Source organism: Ixodes scapularis, unplaced genomic scaffold (assembly GCF_016920785.2).
Source record: "Ixodes scapularis isolate PalLabHiFi unplaced genomic scaffold, ASM1692078v2 PGA_scaffold3__209_contigs__length_174095766, whole genome shotgun sequence".
Classification (NCBI taxonomy): Eukaryota; Metazoa; Arthropoda; class Arachnida; order Ixodida; family Ixodidae; genus Ixodes; species Ixodes scapularis.
Window position 1 is genome coordinate 129,912,024 of NW_024609868.1, and position 16,130 is coordinate 129,928,153.

At 46.6% G+C, this 16,130-nt stretch overlaps 1 protein-coding gene across 2 annotated transcripts; it reads right to left on the reverse strand.

Annotated features, from left to right (window-relative positions):
- Positions 1 to 2,676: 2,676 nt before the first annotated feature.
- On the reverse strand, positions 2,677 to 14,942 carry LOC115308518 (geranylgeranyl transferase type-2 subunit alpha). Of its 2 annotated transcripts, none has more exons than XM_040212408.3 (13): positions 14,646 to 14,942; positions 14,447 to 14,557; positions 12,153 to 12,277; positions 11,210 to 11,394; positions 10,802 to 10,996; positions 10,585 to 10,668; positions 10,252 to 10,334; positions 9,435 to 9,527; positions 9,048 to 9,211; positions 7,750 to 7,838; positions 7,556 to 7,684; positions 5,820 to 6,092; positions 2,677 to 2,930 (listed from the first exon to the last, which is right to left on the reverse strand). In XM_040212408.3, the coding sequence occupies exons 1-13, from the start codon at positions 14,646 to 14,648 to the stop codon at positions 2,782 to 2,784; spliced, it is 1,683 nt and encodes a 560-aa protein (XP_040068342.1). In that variant the 5' UTR covers positions 14,649 to 14,942; the 3' UTR covers positions 2,677 to 2,781. The 2 variants fall into 2 exon arrangements, with proteins under 2 accessions (XP_040068342.1, XP_042148564.1); XM_042292630.1 differs by having other exon boundaries at positions 5,820 to 5,956; positions 14,646 to 14,800.
- Between the last annotated feature and the right edge of the window lie 1,188 nt (positions 14,943 to 16,130).

Genomic DNA, 16,130 nt, shown 5'->3' on the forward strand with positions numbered 1-16,130 from the left:
GTCCCAGTCGCACGAGCGAAGTTAGGAGCTTGTTCTCGCTAGCGCGTGCATTCTTTGCTGGGGCCGTCTTTCTCGAATGGGTCAGCGGGATTCACGCGTCCGGCTTCCGCTCGCCCGTCCCGTTATCGCGTTCGCTTCGTCCCGCCAGACCCAGTACGTCATCATGACGTTCGCGCTAGCTGTGCTGTCATTGGCTGGACGCATCCGACAATCCGTCCGCCGTGCGAAACTATCTGGCGCGTTGGACGCATGTCGGATCGCCGATCCAACGTCTGAAGCGACCAAATTTTTCGGATCAGGCAGTCGTACTGCCGGATCGGACGTCGGATCGGATGAATTTTTCGCGCATGTGTCTCGCGTTTAAGAGCTGCGCTCTAAAAAAGTGAAAGCCGTTTACAACTGTAACGCCGAAATGGAGCGCAGCTCTTGAGGAGGAGGAGGGGAGGGTAGCCCCCTCCTTCTCTCATTCTTGAATATGCTCCGGGGGCGGGGGGGGGGGGTCATGTGACCTCGGGAGGGGGGGGGGTGTCACGTGACTTCAGGGAGGAGGGGTGGGTCACGTGATTTTGGGGAGGGGGTCACGTGACCTCCTCCCCGACACCACAGAAAGGCCATTGGCCCATATCTGAGGCCTGTAGTGCCGCATTACTACAGACAAAACAAAACAAAACAAAGGAAGATTTTCACATGAAACATACACATACACACATGCACATACACACCAGAGAAAGGCCATTGGCCCATAGCAGGACTGTGCTTCAAGCTGCGGGCCAACGGACTCCGTCATGGATTGGCCCAAGACTCCCGAGGAGAGCCAAGTCTGAGGGGGCGGCAAGGAGCACAGAATGAGTGTGACTCACAGCGCGGGCATGCTGCAGATTAGGCTGCTCTGAACGTTTCCCTATCCGGATGTAGGAGTGGAGAGGAGTACCCTATCGACCCTCAACCCTGTCGAGCAGGTGGGCCAGGAATGGGTATCTTACAGGAAACAATACTTGAGCCTAGGCAGGACCAATGCAATATAAATGGCACGAGACATGTCGGGTCCCCAAGTTTGAATGTTGGCAATGTGCTCCGAAAAATCCATAGTGGAGGAAAAGCCAACTCCCAGGATAGTATGAGACTGGACAATCATGATATGGGAGCCTGACAAGAGCATAGGCTGGATGGGCAACGGAATGGTTGTTCCATTGCCCATCCAGCCTACACTCTTGTGGTAATGGAACAACCATTCCATTGCCTTACCTGATGTCAACAATGCAGCTTGGTTTCTGTGTCCTATTACAGAAATCTGAGTAGTACTAGGAAGAATAAAGATTGCCCAGTGGGACAGCTTTCCATTCTGCTTCAGATAGCAGGTTCAAGGTTAGACAACCGCTGCAAAGCCTCACTGCTGACAGTAAGAACAAAATATAAGCTTGATAGGGAGCCCCAATAGTGAGAAACAAAAACACAATGACCGGATAACCAAACTATTAGTATTTTGCTGTTATCTGCTTCTCATCAATCGTTTTCTGTCTCTCCGCTACGGCAAAAACATGCAGATGATTCATGTAGAATACCCGTCCTACCGATTTCAGTGCAACGCTACATCATGTGCATTGTTTTAAAGCGTCAAAATGTTACCTCTGACAAGCCCGCTACTTAGCGCAGTGTAAGAGAATGCACATCGCCCACGAAAAAGTTAGCAATGAGGGGCTCGGACTGGAAACATACTACCCCTGGAACAACAGACAGTGTCCACCATGTCCTGAATAAATAAAAGGCATGCACATCTCATCGACTTTGCTACATTTCGTCCAGTATTACTCAGCATGCTGAGTACACCCTGAACCTCCCAGAATAGAGAATTACATGGTGCACAGCGTGCATGGGGCAACGTCTGCCATGGCAGTCGTGGGCTATGGAGCGTGTGCGGCCCGTGGAGGCAAACATTTGAACGGGGCTATACAATTTTTTTATTGGTCATGACGTCACCAAATTTTGACCAATAAAGCTGCTTCCAATGTGTTTGCTAGTCAACTGTAAAAGTTTGTTGCACGGAGGCTTAGGAAGTGGAACGTTAGTCTACAGCGCCTTGTCCCTGTCGTTTGTGTTATTTTCTATTGTGGCTGTCTGTTTGCACTTTTAAACCTTATACCTACCATGGACCAACTAGCCCAAACCAAAGTTTTAATCTGCCTTTCTAGGCTGGTATGTGGTGTCCCTCTTGTGGATGGAGAATTAGTCCAATGGAGGCTGCCAAGTTTCAAAAGCTGGACCAGCAACTTTTTTTTGGTCCTAGCAATACCATGGCAATACTTTGTTTTCTGCACGAGTGTACCATACTCACTGACCGAGACCAGGATTTCATAACCCTCTCAAGGTTTACAGAAATCCTGAAATGTACTTATCCACTGCTATGGAATAAAAGTAGGCAGTGCACAACATGTGGAAAACAATTGAAAAGAAGTTGATAGGACACGCTTTTCCTGATAACCTGTTTCTGATTGTCCTCGTTGTGTTGTGTGCTATGTATCTTCACTTCAGCATGAATCAACTTGCCTGCATCACCACTTTGATAGATGCCTGTACAATAAACAGTCATTATTTTGAGCAACTTTTTGTGACGATAGCTCAAGCCCAAAATAGACCCAGAGCAAAGTACACAATATACACAGTACACAGTACACTACACAATATCATAAATTTATTATTATTTTAAAGTATACAAAATGGAAGTTTCATCTCAACAAAGCACCACTGCTCGAAACAGTAACTGCAAAAATATAGAAGCTGTTCTTAGGCTGAGGAGTCGCAAAATATTTTCACTCGAGGTAAAAAGCTTGGCAGGTCTTTTTCGTGTTCGCAAACAGGGTTTCCTTTGAGAAGTAGTGTAGTCAGCTTTCGACATGTCTTGAGTGGAACAAGGCCATCTAAAGATGAAATTTCTGGAGTAGCATCAAGGTGAACAACTCTCAGACACAAAATGAGGTTAAGTCATTGACACTAATAATGTAAACACCCTTCAGTGTTATCAGAGCACCTTTCAACAAGCTCAATAGTATAAGGGAGTGGCCACCTAGGAAAATTGGCCCTTCTAAACGACAATAACTTCAATAGAAGTGGCAGACCAATTATGAAAGTTTGCTTTATGATAATTAGCACAAACAGATACGCACGACATTAGACACCCCCAAATGCCACTAATAATGTCATAGGGATGTGGAAATTAAATATAAATTAGTCACTTGATTAAATATTTTAAAAATGTAGCAGCGTAATGCAGTTAATTTACATTATTAATATAGTTGTGGATAAAAAGTCTAAACAAACATAGGACTAAAAATAAAGGTTTAATCGGCAAACTTGTGCCAGAAACAAAAGCAAGAATGAGCGTCGAGAAAGCAGGAACAAACATCGAGGTGTCGGCATGACAGCTGGCTAGCGTCAGAGCCGTGTATTGAGAGAGTTTGGTCAATGGGAGGTGCGGGCAGAGTCAGGGTGTGCGGCAGAGTCAGAAAGAGGGCTTGGCATGCTCTCTTGACCAACCAGAAGCCGAAAAGAATCCCCTAGTGGTGGTAGCAGCAAACAGTTCTGATCAAAAGTCTATGTTCGTATATGGTTTTAATAAACGCGTAAGAGTGAAGTGTAGTAACTCTTCGTGGTTGAAAATAGGGTGCACGTGTTGTTTTGATCATGATCATGCAGAAATATGTAAGAAACGAATGCGCCGCGCAACTCTGTTTTGTGCCGACAGAGTGTGACCGTTCGGACGGCAGATTCCCGGCCCTGGGCGCTTGGCGTATGGATCATGTCGATTGTTCCGCTAGTCGCACCCTTCCACCATCATTTTGGATTAACGTGATTGAAACATCACGTGTACCATATTTTCAGCCATTGAGAGTTACTCCAATGCAGTTATCAGGTTTGTTTCTCGCGACCACCGCCAGGGTATTATTTCCGGCTTCTGGTTGGTCACATTCGAATTTCTGAAGACGCCCTGGAACACGCCCAGCCCGCTTTTGGCCAATTGCGCCTCCTCATTCGTCTCCTATACTTCCCAACGAATGGCCAAACTCTCTACATTTACGGCTCTGGCTAGCGTGAGTGTGAATCGGCAAGGCCATGCTGGCTTCCTTAGCTATTATTATTGGTCTCGGTATCTCAAACGTTTGAGCATCGAACGTTTGGGGTAAGAGCTGAATCTTCTACAGGTACGGAGTTGTGTTCCCTCTCGTCCATGCACGCGGCAATATAAGTAGAACCCCTTTACAGTAAACCTCTCGGGACCGGGCAAGAACTTTACTTGTATATCGGGAGCTTTACTATATCGGGAGCTCCTTAAGATATCTGTTATTGAAGCTTCAAAAAAAGAGCGAAAAGGAATAAAATGTTCATAATTCCCAAAACCAACACCACAACTATAAAAATACCACTTAGTTGCAGTAAAGAACTCGGATATATCAGCTTGTTTTGTAGGTGTTTTGAACTTCACAAGGAAGCTCTCGAGACTGATAGTATGGATATGTCTTGCCCATTAGCACCTGCTGCATTTGAAGCCCCCCTGACTGTCTAAAGCCAACTAGAGTTCACGTCTTATACGTCTTGTAGGGATGGGTTAAGGTTCTTCCTTTGGGCAGCACTTATTCGGTACATTATTCAATGGTCGCGTCAGAAATGGCACCTTTGTTGTTCGACTTCCGATGAAGACCAACACAGTTCCCTGCCTTGAAACGTTCAGACGAACTGTTTGATGCCTCGAAGTCTTTTCTTCTCATAAGAGGCCCATTGACTGGCCTTGTTTACAAAGTGTGCTTGTCAAAATCATTCAAGCAGCGCTGTGCCAACATTTTAATTTTGGAGCTTTGGAGCTTTTTGCAGTTTCCACTGTTTCCATCGATGATTATGTCTTCAATACACTACAATTTTCCACCAAGGCCAAGACTGCTGCAGCAGAAACGCCGAATTAATCTGCAATTTGCTTTTTCATCCGGTCGTTACCTGCTCTTTAAACGAGCGTAGTTCACTTACGATTCAGATCAGTCATAATGTACAGCTCAGAACCGAACACCCCAAAAAATGCGGCACCCTTATGGTTTCGTTAGGCCTATTGTTTTGACGTGGCAGACGATCGTGGGCCCCCGAGTATGGAAACAATCACGAGCGACCGCAGCACCACTGACGCTCCCTCAAAAAGCAGTCATTGTATAAAGTAGTGCTGTAGCCTGCAGCGCTTTGGTGGTAAATGTACACTTATAGAGTTTCTAGGAGCCGATCCACACTGATCTCACCAAGAGGGTAGTAGGTTGTTGCGGGGAGATAACACTTCATTGGTACTACCGTGTTTTACTGTAACCGGTACTCAAGTTTTGACGGTTTACTATATTCGAATTTTGAGCCATACAGGAAATGGGAATTCAGTCGGGATGGGTGCTTCTTTTACAATAACCAGAGTTTTACTACACGCGGAGTTACTATAGCGGGGTTCTACTTACTACATAATGACGTATTCACTATAACCTTTAAACAGTGGTATAAAAATTAAAAATATTTTAACATTAATTAGCAGTTTGTTCGGGGAGCCTTCTTAGTACAGTTAGGTGTGCTTTGCCCATGGCACGGGTGCATGTGATAAAAAGAGGTGCATGAAGTCTGTGCCACCACTAATATTACGCAAGAATAAATGGACTTCCAACTGTCCCACAGTGCTTCCCAAAGTATAAAGTGTTTACAATATGAACCACGGCATACAATAACCTGACCCCACATGAAGTTGAACAAATTGAGCAAACCATTCAGCACAAGGACCAACCATGGTAGCTGGACCCAAAGGATACCATTGTCCTCGAGTGAAAGCCACTGCAGATGAGGCAGCTCCTCAAGGCCCAAGCATGTGAGCACCCTGTTGCCAGACAAATCCAGCCTGACAACGCTCTGCAGGAAGCATAACGAACGTAGACCCCTGATCCGGTTCCTGGAGAAGTCCACGTCGCGCACCAGGGCCAGGTGGTCCGGATGATACACGCATGTCAGCTCCTTCCCAGCAAAACTCACGCGCTCTACGTTTGCATCCAGTCCCTCCAATGCAATCTCCATCACAAACTTGGACTCTGTAATGGCAGTCCAATGCATGTAAAGGAGTTCGCAAAAAGAGCCACCTGTGTGCAAGGTTCACTACTTTGGGGGAGTGCCGTGAGCTCATTGCATTCAATGGGGCAATTCACACGCTGTTGGAGTATAAGTTCCAAGTGCAGTAGAGCCTCGATGACACGTTCACGGTTTTTACGTTTTCTCGGCTCTTACATTCAAAACTGTAGGTCCCACCAAGCTCCCATAGGAACAGGCGTACTGATTTCCTGCTTATTACGTTTGTCTTCCCGAAGCGTGCCGCAAAAGTGGCGCCGCGTGTGCCGTTTCTTGACCTCTTGGCACTGCGCACCGCGGAGTCGCAAGCGCTGTTGAGGAGAGCAGTGTGGAGGAGCGTCAACGTACGTCAACGTACGCCAGTCGTATACACCTATAGCTTTCACTGAGGTAAGGCAAAACAAAACTACCACAAAATGCCGGGGAGTGCCCCCCCCCCTCCACTTTCACAGAAAAATTAGTTAATCTAGACATCAGCGCTTCTCTGGTCAAATCGGGTGGTTAACGTATAATTTGCAGGATTCCCAAGTTAAGTAAATGTTAATCGTGGGTGCTTGAACGAAGTCGGCGCTTCTGCGGCATTTTATGATAATTAAAATTCAGCAAACATATTTTTTCGCTGATAATTTAACTCATTTAAATCCATCAGTGTTTTCAGACATAATTTTCGAGTATATTTCACGTCTTACAACACAGTGAGTACAGAGAGGACTCGCGTGTCAAAGGGAAATCCGAGATGTCAATGCCTTCCATATTTTTCGAATTGCCATGTCCCAGATGAGTGCGTGTGCCTCGTGAAAAACGGAAATGTTCACTGGGCAAATTGACTTTGAAGAAAACATGCCAGCAGTGAGCACGATAAAAGAAATGCTTCTGATTCTCTTTGCTGACTCTGCGCAGCACTGCTACTGCCTCATCCAACTGTCCGAAGCCATTTATATATTGCATTGCTAGTATCCGGCGGCTACGCTCAGCTATATACCACGACTACGCGTATATAAGAACTCTCGTACAAAGTCCAACCGCTGAAGCCGTGCTCGCACGCATCAAGTTTCGTTTGCGGAGGAGAACGGCTGTTACCAGGGAATTTTCAGACTCTCAACCTACAAAACAGCGTGCACCTCGCTGCGCCATTTTATCATGTATTAAGTAAATAAACACATTTAACCGGAGTATGTGAAGCCAAAGTTCCTCTACTCCATGCGATGCTTCAATACGTGGTTTAGCCTGGCTGTGCCTAGTTTGAAAAAATTCTTTACTCGAGGATAGAGAGTATTAAGGAACTTTGGGTACTCAAGGAGTCACTGGGCAAACTCCGGGAAACCCTTGAAAACCAGCACGAGAGTCCCCGGCTGCTGCGGTCTTCAATTCCCGTAAGGTATGGGAATTGTGCAGGTAGCAAGGAAGAGGAAGCAGCGGAAGGACTCACTCAGGTCTCGGTAGTAAGCAGATCGCATTGGGTCGACGGTCAACAGTTCCACGAGAAACTTCTCAATCTCCTCTCGGTGCCCCGAGCCATCCAGAGCCCGCATAAGCAGCACGCACGTGAGCAGTGGCCCTGCATTGGAAGAAGCTGGCCTCGTGAATGGCCTGGCTTTTTAAACAGAAAAGGTTCGCACTCACACTTGTTTTGGGGCTCCAGTTCGTGTAGCGCCTGGCATACCTCGAGCTCCTTCTCCAAGACAGAGGTTCGGGCAGCGCTCAGTTCGCAACTGCGGTGATTAGGATCGTATTCAGAGGGTGACTCGCTTCACAAATCAAAAGCATTCATTCGTTACAAAAAAAATTTCACTTTCTAGCCCTGCCAGAGGTATGGTTTCTCTATAGACCAACACATGGCTTTGACATAATGCTGCTGTGGTGGCGCTGCTGTCAGTGTGGTGCACGTGCAGTGGCTTCACTTCATGCCAGTCTGGTTTCTGCTCATGTGCAGTGCCCACACATGGTGTGGGCACTTGTTTGTAAACAGCGTGTTAGCCTACAAAGCGACATGCAAGTAGGTCTCTTCGCACAAGAGGAGAGGGAGCTTTTGTAATTTCGAAATACCGCTATCCCCAACCTGATTAGTATGTAGTTCCCCTGTGCCGGTGGAGACTCAATAATAACAGCACCCATGCAGAGCTTTCAAACATGTAAAAGGACAGTTCCATAGCCTGTCAAGAGAGCCAACCTGTCTGACCCTAAAACTGGGTCATCCGATCATTGGGTCCCAGGTCAAAGTAAGTCCAGTTGGAGCTGGATTATGAAAAGGGTCCCCGATGGATCTTGTTGGATCTAGCCCGTGTAGACGAAGCAGACTACTTAAATGTCATTGTACAAAAATTTTAAATAAAAATATTGGACCATTCATCTTCCTCAGTTCTTGCCAGCTAAAAAAAAAAGGCAACAGTAGGCATGGTAGTTCATCGCCAGCAGGCAACTTGGCAGTACACTGTGATAGGTGCGGTTGCAAACCCTTTCTTGATAGAACGAGCATCTTAGGACGACACAGTCAACAGGTGACTAGAGAAATTTCAGAGGCTTTTTACATTTCGATGCAAAAGGAAGGGTGCATCAGTTCACCTTCTATCGCATTATTTGACAAAGAGTTGGCATTTTTGAGCAGGCTTGACACGCATGGGGGAGCAGTGACTTGATGTTTTTTGATGATCGTGACACTTGTCCATTAGTGTTTTTCTTCCAAAAAATCAGACTTGAGAGTCAGCACTCCGTTTGTACACTTCACCTTCTTGTCTCCCGTTTTTTTGGTGCTGTTTTACTTTTTCTTCAAGCATGGTAAAGCCACTATTGGAAAGGGTTTTATATGTGCAAGTGGGTTAATCACTACATCACTACAAGGTTGAACACAATTAGAGCCTTGGACGGATTGGTGATCCACAATCCCCTTCGATGCACATTTATAAATGCAGTAGGGAACCCACCTGAAGAGGTGATTTCGTGGAATGTTTCCAGTGAACCTCACTTCTTGTTCAGAGGCCTTGACAGACAAGACTGCGTGCGCTTCTGCACCATCCCGAGATCTCACCGTGGCTTTCCATTCATTATCACAGTTCCCCACCAACGCATCACCAGGAATGTCGGCGTACTAGAACAAAGAATACATGTTAATTGCAAATTATCATAAAGTAGTGCTCTTTTCAGTGCCTGTTCAACTCGGCTATCTTTTTTAAGAAAGCTAACAAACTTGAATATCAAGAACAATATTCACAGCACCTGGACCCTAGACTACACCACAAAAGCAAATCTACTAACGGTCACATTTTCAAATTTTATGGTCCTTCTCACGGCTAAAAGAATTGCACACATACCCAGAGAGGAGAACACAACAGTGTGCTGGGAGCATGCCATACTAACGAAAGGGGAACTCCATCCATCCTGACAGTCAGCTCCACCTCCTCAATCTATGAGAAGAAAACCAGAAAATAAGGAGGTCTGTGCAGACTGCAACAAATTCAATGTGCTTGTTCCCTTTTTTGTGTCATTACTACTGATGTTCACAAAGAAAACAAATTCTACCAAAAGAAATATTAACAGCTGAAAACCTACCGTTGAATACCGTGCATCCGCCCATACAGGGCCGTAACCAGGGGGGGGGGATAGGGGGTTCTGACCCCCCCCGAAATTTTTTTCTGGGTACGGCCCTGGTCGGTGCACTTGCAGCCAGCCGATTTTAATCTCCACCTCTGCGCACGCGCAGTGGTGCCGGTCGGCTACCGGATACCAAACCGGGACCGGTTCTCCGGTTTGCTGCAACTCTCCATTATATACCACCGGTGCACATGATTCATAGGCGAAAATAAGACAATATACACTTTCGAAATGGCCGCCGTTGTCCCCGAAAACCCCCCCCGAAATTTTTTTCTGGGTACGGCCCTGCGCCCATACCACATTAAGCGCCCATACCCAAATTCATAAGATCTGAGAAAATATAAACAGTACATTGAAATGTAGAATTGATGACCGGACAAGCGCCCATCCCCCATTTTTTCATGATTATCTCAAAATTTTGAGTGGGTGCTTGCCCGGTATTTTATGGTATATAAAAGGACATGGTAAAAGAATTGGATTATAAAATGTGTTCTCTAAAAAATTATGTAACACACAAAACAACTTCAGCTAACTCACCCTTATCTGCTGAGTCAAATGAAGTGTCACTGTACGAGTTTCCTTTGAAACACAGAAGAGAAGGAAACCTAGCGCCGACCTCTCTGAAATAAGCAATGACAGCTGTATAATGACACAGTCAACCTGTATAATGCCTAGTTATCAACCTGAACATCAAGTGTCATGTGCCAATGTTTACTCCGCCTAAATGAAAATATGAGCGGAATTACAAGATGTGCAGTGTTCTGCAACTGCCAAGTAAGCAGCATAAAGAAGCTTTAGCCACCTCCATTCCCAAGTTTATTAGTAGAACCGAGCCAGTGTCAGAATTGGCTTGAGGACCAATGGCTGTACCTCTTCCTGTGAGCCACCTGTGGTAGAACCAGCCACTCTGGTCCCCGGGGTCTGTGAATGTGGCATTCTGAACAAGGCTGTACTCTGAGGCACAAGAGACAGACAAGACAAAAAAGCTGCATGAGCGCCAAATCACTCTTCCGAAGCACACTAAAAATTTCACCGAAATCGCTGGAAAACAAGTAGGCAAATTTGTAGGCAAGGGTAGTGCCAGCACCTTCCAGGAGGACATCTTCCTCAACGGTACCCTCTCGGGAGCCTGGATGGACCTTCGGCAGAAGGCTGCTTCGATAGTGCCAGGCTGAATAGTTGGAGAAGTTGGCTGCAATCTTGTCCATGGTGAAGGACAGCTCTTTCTCCGGGGTCACTTTGGCACGCTGGCACACCAGCCGACGATAGTCCCAGCCGTTAACTGCACGCCGAATTACGTCCCAAGAGGAAAAACAAATGTACTAAGCTTTGCGCTCCGACCACGTGAAGCAATCGGTAGAAAAACAGTCATCAGAATGCTACTTTCAGCAAGTAACTGACAATGTATGACTCAAAGTCCGGTACTAGTTTGGAACGTTTCCTGAACAAAAATAAATTATATAAAAGGGACCAAGACCAAACACTAAGAACTTACAGTTACGTTCGTCCTGCTCAAGTAAGAGATTGCAAAGGCGAAGTTCCCTGTCCCAGTCCATGTTGGGAAAGGCAGCCATGGCCCACGCACGGTGGCTCCACGCGCCGTAAGATTTTGGATTCTTTTGCAGTGCCATTTCTGTGAGCATAAGTTCGCCTTCCCCGTCCTCTGCCGTGTGTTTGGACCTGTAGCAAAGTTGGCTTTGTTATGTCTACTGCTCAAACTATTTACACAGCAATTGCCTCATCAGCTGAAAAATGTCGAACAGAAGTTATCTAGAAATTGAAAGGCTGGTACAGCAAAGAAAAAACTAAATACATCCAAAAATAAGGGAAACAATGAAGACAAGCTGGTGATGCATCCCTGTGCCATCCACCGTAGACAAGGAACACTGACAAATGCACAAAAAGACTGGGTGAAGAGTAGAGAAGGAGAAAAACGTAGAACATATGCTCAAAGTCCTGAACAGACACTTGATGTCATACATGCCTGCCTTTATGTAGTTCCCTGCATATGTTTTTTTTTTAATTTGATCTTAGTTAAACTCTGTCAACACACTTTTGTTATAAAGAGCCTCCGTCATTATGTCCCGCATGGACAACTCGTGGTTCCAAACCACAGATATCACTGTTGTTGACACTGCCTTCTGCAGCAAATTCCAAACACTGCAGCAATGCCTGCAGCGAGAATAAAGCCTCAGGCTGATAGTGCAGCTGTCAGGCTGGCAATAAAGACGGGCTTGACGTCATAGCTTTAGCAGGCTATGCAACACGGGTTCCCGTGGCAGAGGCATGTTCAAAGGTGGGAGGAAGCGCTGGTAAACTTCGCTGATCTGTTGGCCCGAGGGGTCGCACTCCCGTTTCTGCTTTGGGCAGCCGACTATTAGGTTCCCGTTTTTACTCCAGAACAGTGTGGTAACAAACATATGGTGTAGACTACTTGCCCTTTTTCAAAGTATTTCTCGAATACTTCTCTCCGAATGTTCCACAGAGTACTGTCATCGGGGTTAGTTTGTAAAACTTGGCCAGTGATGCGTAGCAGCTCATCATCCAGTTCTCCGCTTTGCCTCTGCATAGAGGAAGCAATGCAGAGCGCAAGTTTGTCTGCTTCAGGCGTGTAGCCAGGGTGGGTGTTCAGGTTTCAGAACATCCCCCAAAATTTTATTCCCCCCCCCCCCCCCCCAGCAACACTTTCTCTTTCGGGCATTAGCTATTTCTTCTATACCTCGGCTCACAGCCTCTTCGAAAGCAGTCAACCTCCCCGCGTTTAGAGTTGTTTTCACAAACGCCAAAGGTAACGTGATCCGGAGGGGAGACCTAGCTATGTCCGACTCGCTCGAAGGTTATCCCTGAACAGAACCAGAGGAGTGCCCGAATTCTGCAAGCTCGCAGGGAGCGGGGGCTTGGCGCACAGCAATAGCAAAGGACAAAGGCTTGAAAACCTGACCTCGGCATCCAAAGACACAGATTATCTTACCCCAAAATTTTGGGTGTCTTGCGCAGTTTTCTTGTCTTTCTAGTCACAGCTTAACTTAACAAAAGGCATAAGTTATGGCCCTGGTGAGCCCATCTGAGTGAAAGAGCTAAGTATGAGGCAAGTTTGCACAGGAGCACAAGACATTACGTTGTCACATGTGTCAATTGTAAACGCTTTGATTGGCTGGCTGAGGCGGTAGGTAGCCTTTGCTCCCTTTTCCAGGTTACGAGAAAATTCCTCATACCACGCCCTTTTCCAGTGAGCTTCGAGGACTGGGCCGCCCGGCACAACGCTACGGAACAAGTTCTTATACAGCAAAAAAAATTAATAAACAAACACAAAGCTACCAGTGCTCCTGCAGAACTTCAAGAGAGATAGAAAAGGGCCTGAGGGGTATGCTCTGGTCACCTCGTTTTTCTTCGAGAGCAGAACGCATAGGAATGACCATGGTGGCTCCATAGGGATCTGCATGAACCGCTTTCACATAGTTTAATCAGTCTGCGTTACAAATGATTGTAAGTTGGTGTTCCGCGCGCATCGGTGCCCTGTGTTTTGTGAAAATGAAGTAAGCGAGTCAGGTATCTTTGTAGGAGAGGTTGTGTAAATGTAACCCTTCAAATTATTAATATCACAAAAAACATTAGAAGCTCACTTTTTCAGGACAATAATTTGCTGTATGAACGCATCTGCAGTGGGAAGATCAACGAAAGTTATTCAATTGCATTGTCGGATTTGCTTTATATATCGGAACCTTTTATTTTCTATGTTATATTCAAATCTTTGTCCATTGTAACATTCTTTTTTTGTTTTTATTAGTCATATACAGCGTCGTCGAGATAAATCCGGAAAATTCACCATATTCAGGAAAACACCCAGAGGCAAAGATAAAATGAATATCGATTGTTTTCTGTGCTTTGCTAGGCCTGCTGTAACGTCTTCTTGGCTGACAGATTATCTGAACGCCTTGGCAATGTTGTAAACTTGTATCTTCTTGTTGCCATATACCACTCAATGACTTACTTAATTAAGTGACTTTCCGATATGAAGCGACTCAAGTATCGCTGTCTTCCGGTTGTATTCTCTGCTCATTTTTGAGCAAGTCACGAATTGTTTATCATGCGATAGTCCGCTGTCGAGTCACGTGGCCACAGAAGCACAACACAGCTGATTAGCTTGCTTCGTTGAGAGACGAAATCTGGAAAACGTTCGGATTTATCTCGACGACCCTGTATTAAAATGTTTCCTTTGCAATTGAGTCCTTGGGGACTCCTGGGCACTTTCCTATATAGGGATCATAGTGTAAAGTAAGGGCAAGTGTTTGTCTCAATAAATCTTTTTTTTTTTTGTGCGTGTGTGATCATACCAGCACTCCAAAACACCCCCCGAAAATATTTCCTGGCTAAGCCACTGGTCTGCTTCTTGCACAGAGGTTGAGATGATCTCGGAACGACAAGCTCTTATTGGCCGACTGGAAAAAAATAGGGGGTAGACCACAAGGCGTCTAGCGTTGAGGTCTGCATACCCGCGTGATACTCGGAATGAAGAGCGTGCTGGTAAGGATGTATATGTTTTGTCTTCTTCCCATTATTTATACTAACAAAGCCGCCGGTATACAAGCGGCTTTGACACTACCCACTATTCTGTCAATCAAAGCCAATCAGAACTCGGCGTCGTTCTGACGTCACCGCGAACCCTGCGCAAGAAGCAGACGACTTGCTCTCCGCATTACGCAAGTGAGGGAGAATTTTGCACGAAGCTTACTTTTTCAACGATTTGACGGTTGGCAGCTTTGTAGGTCTTCAACTTCTTTTCGCGTTCTTTACGTTTTTCCTCTTCTTGTTCGGCAGTCGTCTTCACTTTCAATCTTCCGTGCTGACGAGATAAAATTTCGAAAAGAGTCGGGGCCGTGTAACTTTGACACTTTGATCCAAAGAAGAAAGCAGAGACGGCAATCGCCTACCATTTTGTTGGTCACCGATGACCGTGGTTGAGGTCGGTTTTAGATTATATGTGATTTCGGTAATCCTATAATTCCAATCGAACACATGACAAACATAAGACGCAACGGACAGTGACCCTGCCGCTGCCGCGCACCGCCAACGGAGTGCGATTGATAGATGAATGGATTCTGATTGCTACACCCTTTATAATGGACTGTAGCTTGCGCCATCTATCTTATAAATTAAAAGGTATGATTCATCCCCTCTCTCTTTTGAGTTTGGGATATCCTGCAGAATGACCTTTTGGGGATCGGGCAAAATAACTAAAAACGTCACCCCCCCTTCCCGCCTCCTCCTTTGAGTTGACGCAGACGACGGTGTTTGGAGTCGGCGTTACCCCAACTTCGGGCCCACTGGGAGACAGGGTCCGGATCCATGTGGGAGGGAGTTCCAGTTTTCCTCTCTCCCGCCGTGGTCCCGCCTGTCCCCAGCTGTGCTAGTTAGTTTGGCTTCATTCAATTTTCCCTGGATAATTTCCACTAATCTTCTAAACTCTTTTTTGTGACTGTGCATGATCCTTTATTCCTCCATCCTTCCATCCTCGCCACCAAAACTCAGCGGCCCTGCCAGATCTGCCGTACCCATGGGCGTACCAACCGGGGGGGCAAGGGGGGCGCTTGCCCCCCCCAGTTCTCAGAGTGGGGGGGCAAGGCATGCGTTTTGCCCCACCCCTGAAACGGCCGCCACTGGGCAGAGCAGACACAGGCCGGCGGCGCCCAAGGAATACCAAGGGCACTGCCCCCCGACCCGCGCGGGCATATTTTTAACGCGCAGGCGATACAAACCCTAGCAACGGTGCTCACGCACGCCGGATTGGCTGGTTTGTGGAGCCTTGCCCCACGAACAAGGCTACACGGTAACCTAACGGAATCCATCCGCGAGACATGGGCCGGACGGGCCGTCCAGACCAGGACGTAGGCCCTTACACAAAATAAAGTTTTGCTAGCTTGCTTGGAGATAGGTGCTGCCGCCGTCAACATAGGCAGCGGATGCAATGCGAGTTTCCGAAGAGGTAGCGTAACTTAGTGGTGAGATGTCTGCCTCATACGTGTCAGACCCAGGTTCTATTTATGGTGTGGGCCGGCTTACTTCTTTTTATTTTTTTTCTCGAACATTTTGTTTTGTCGAGGCATTTGGCGATATTTACATTTCTTTTTTACCATTAACACTAAAAAAACGAATGTTGTTGACGAAACATCGCTAAACTAAATCGTATCGACTCTATTTACGGAAGTGCATGGGGGGCAGCGGGGCTTGGGTTGCCGACCGGACGCCGCAAAGCGGCGTGTACGGGGGGTGGGGGGGCTAGGTGGGTTAATAGATTTGTAATTAGCAGCCGCACACCGTCACCGCGAAGCGGCGTGAACGCAGGCGCGGGGTGGGTTAACGCGCTTCGAGTGATACACGAGCAGCCCATCCGGCGTGAGCGTCGTTGTTAGGGGTTC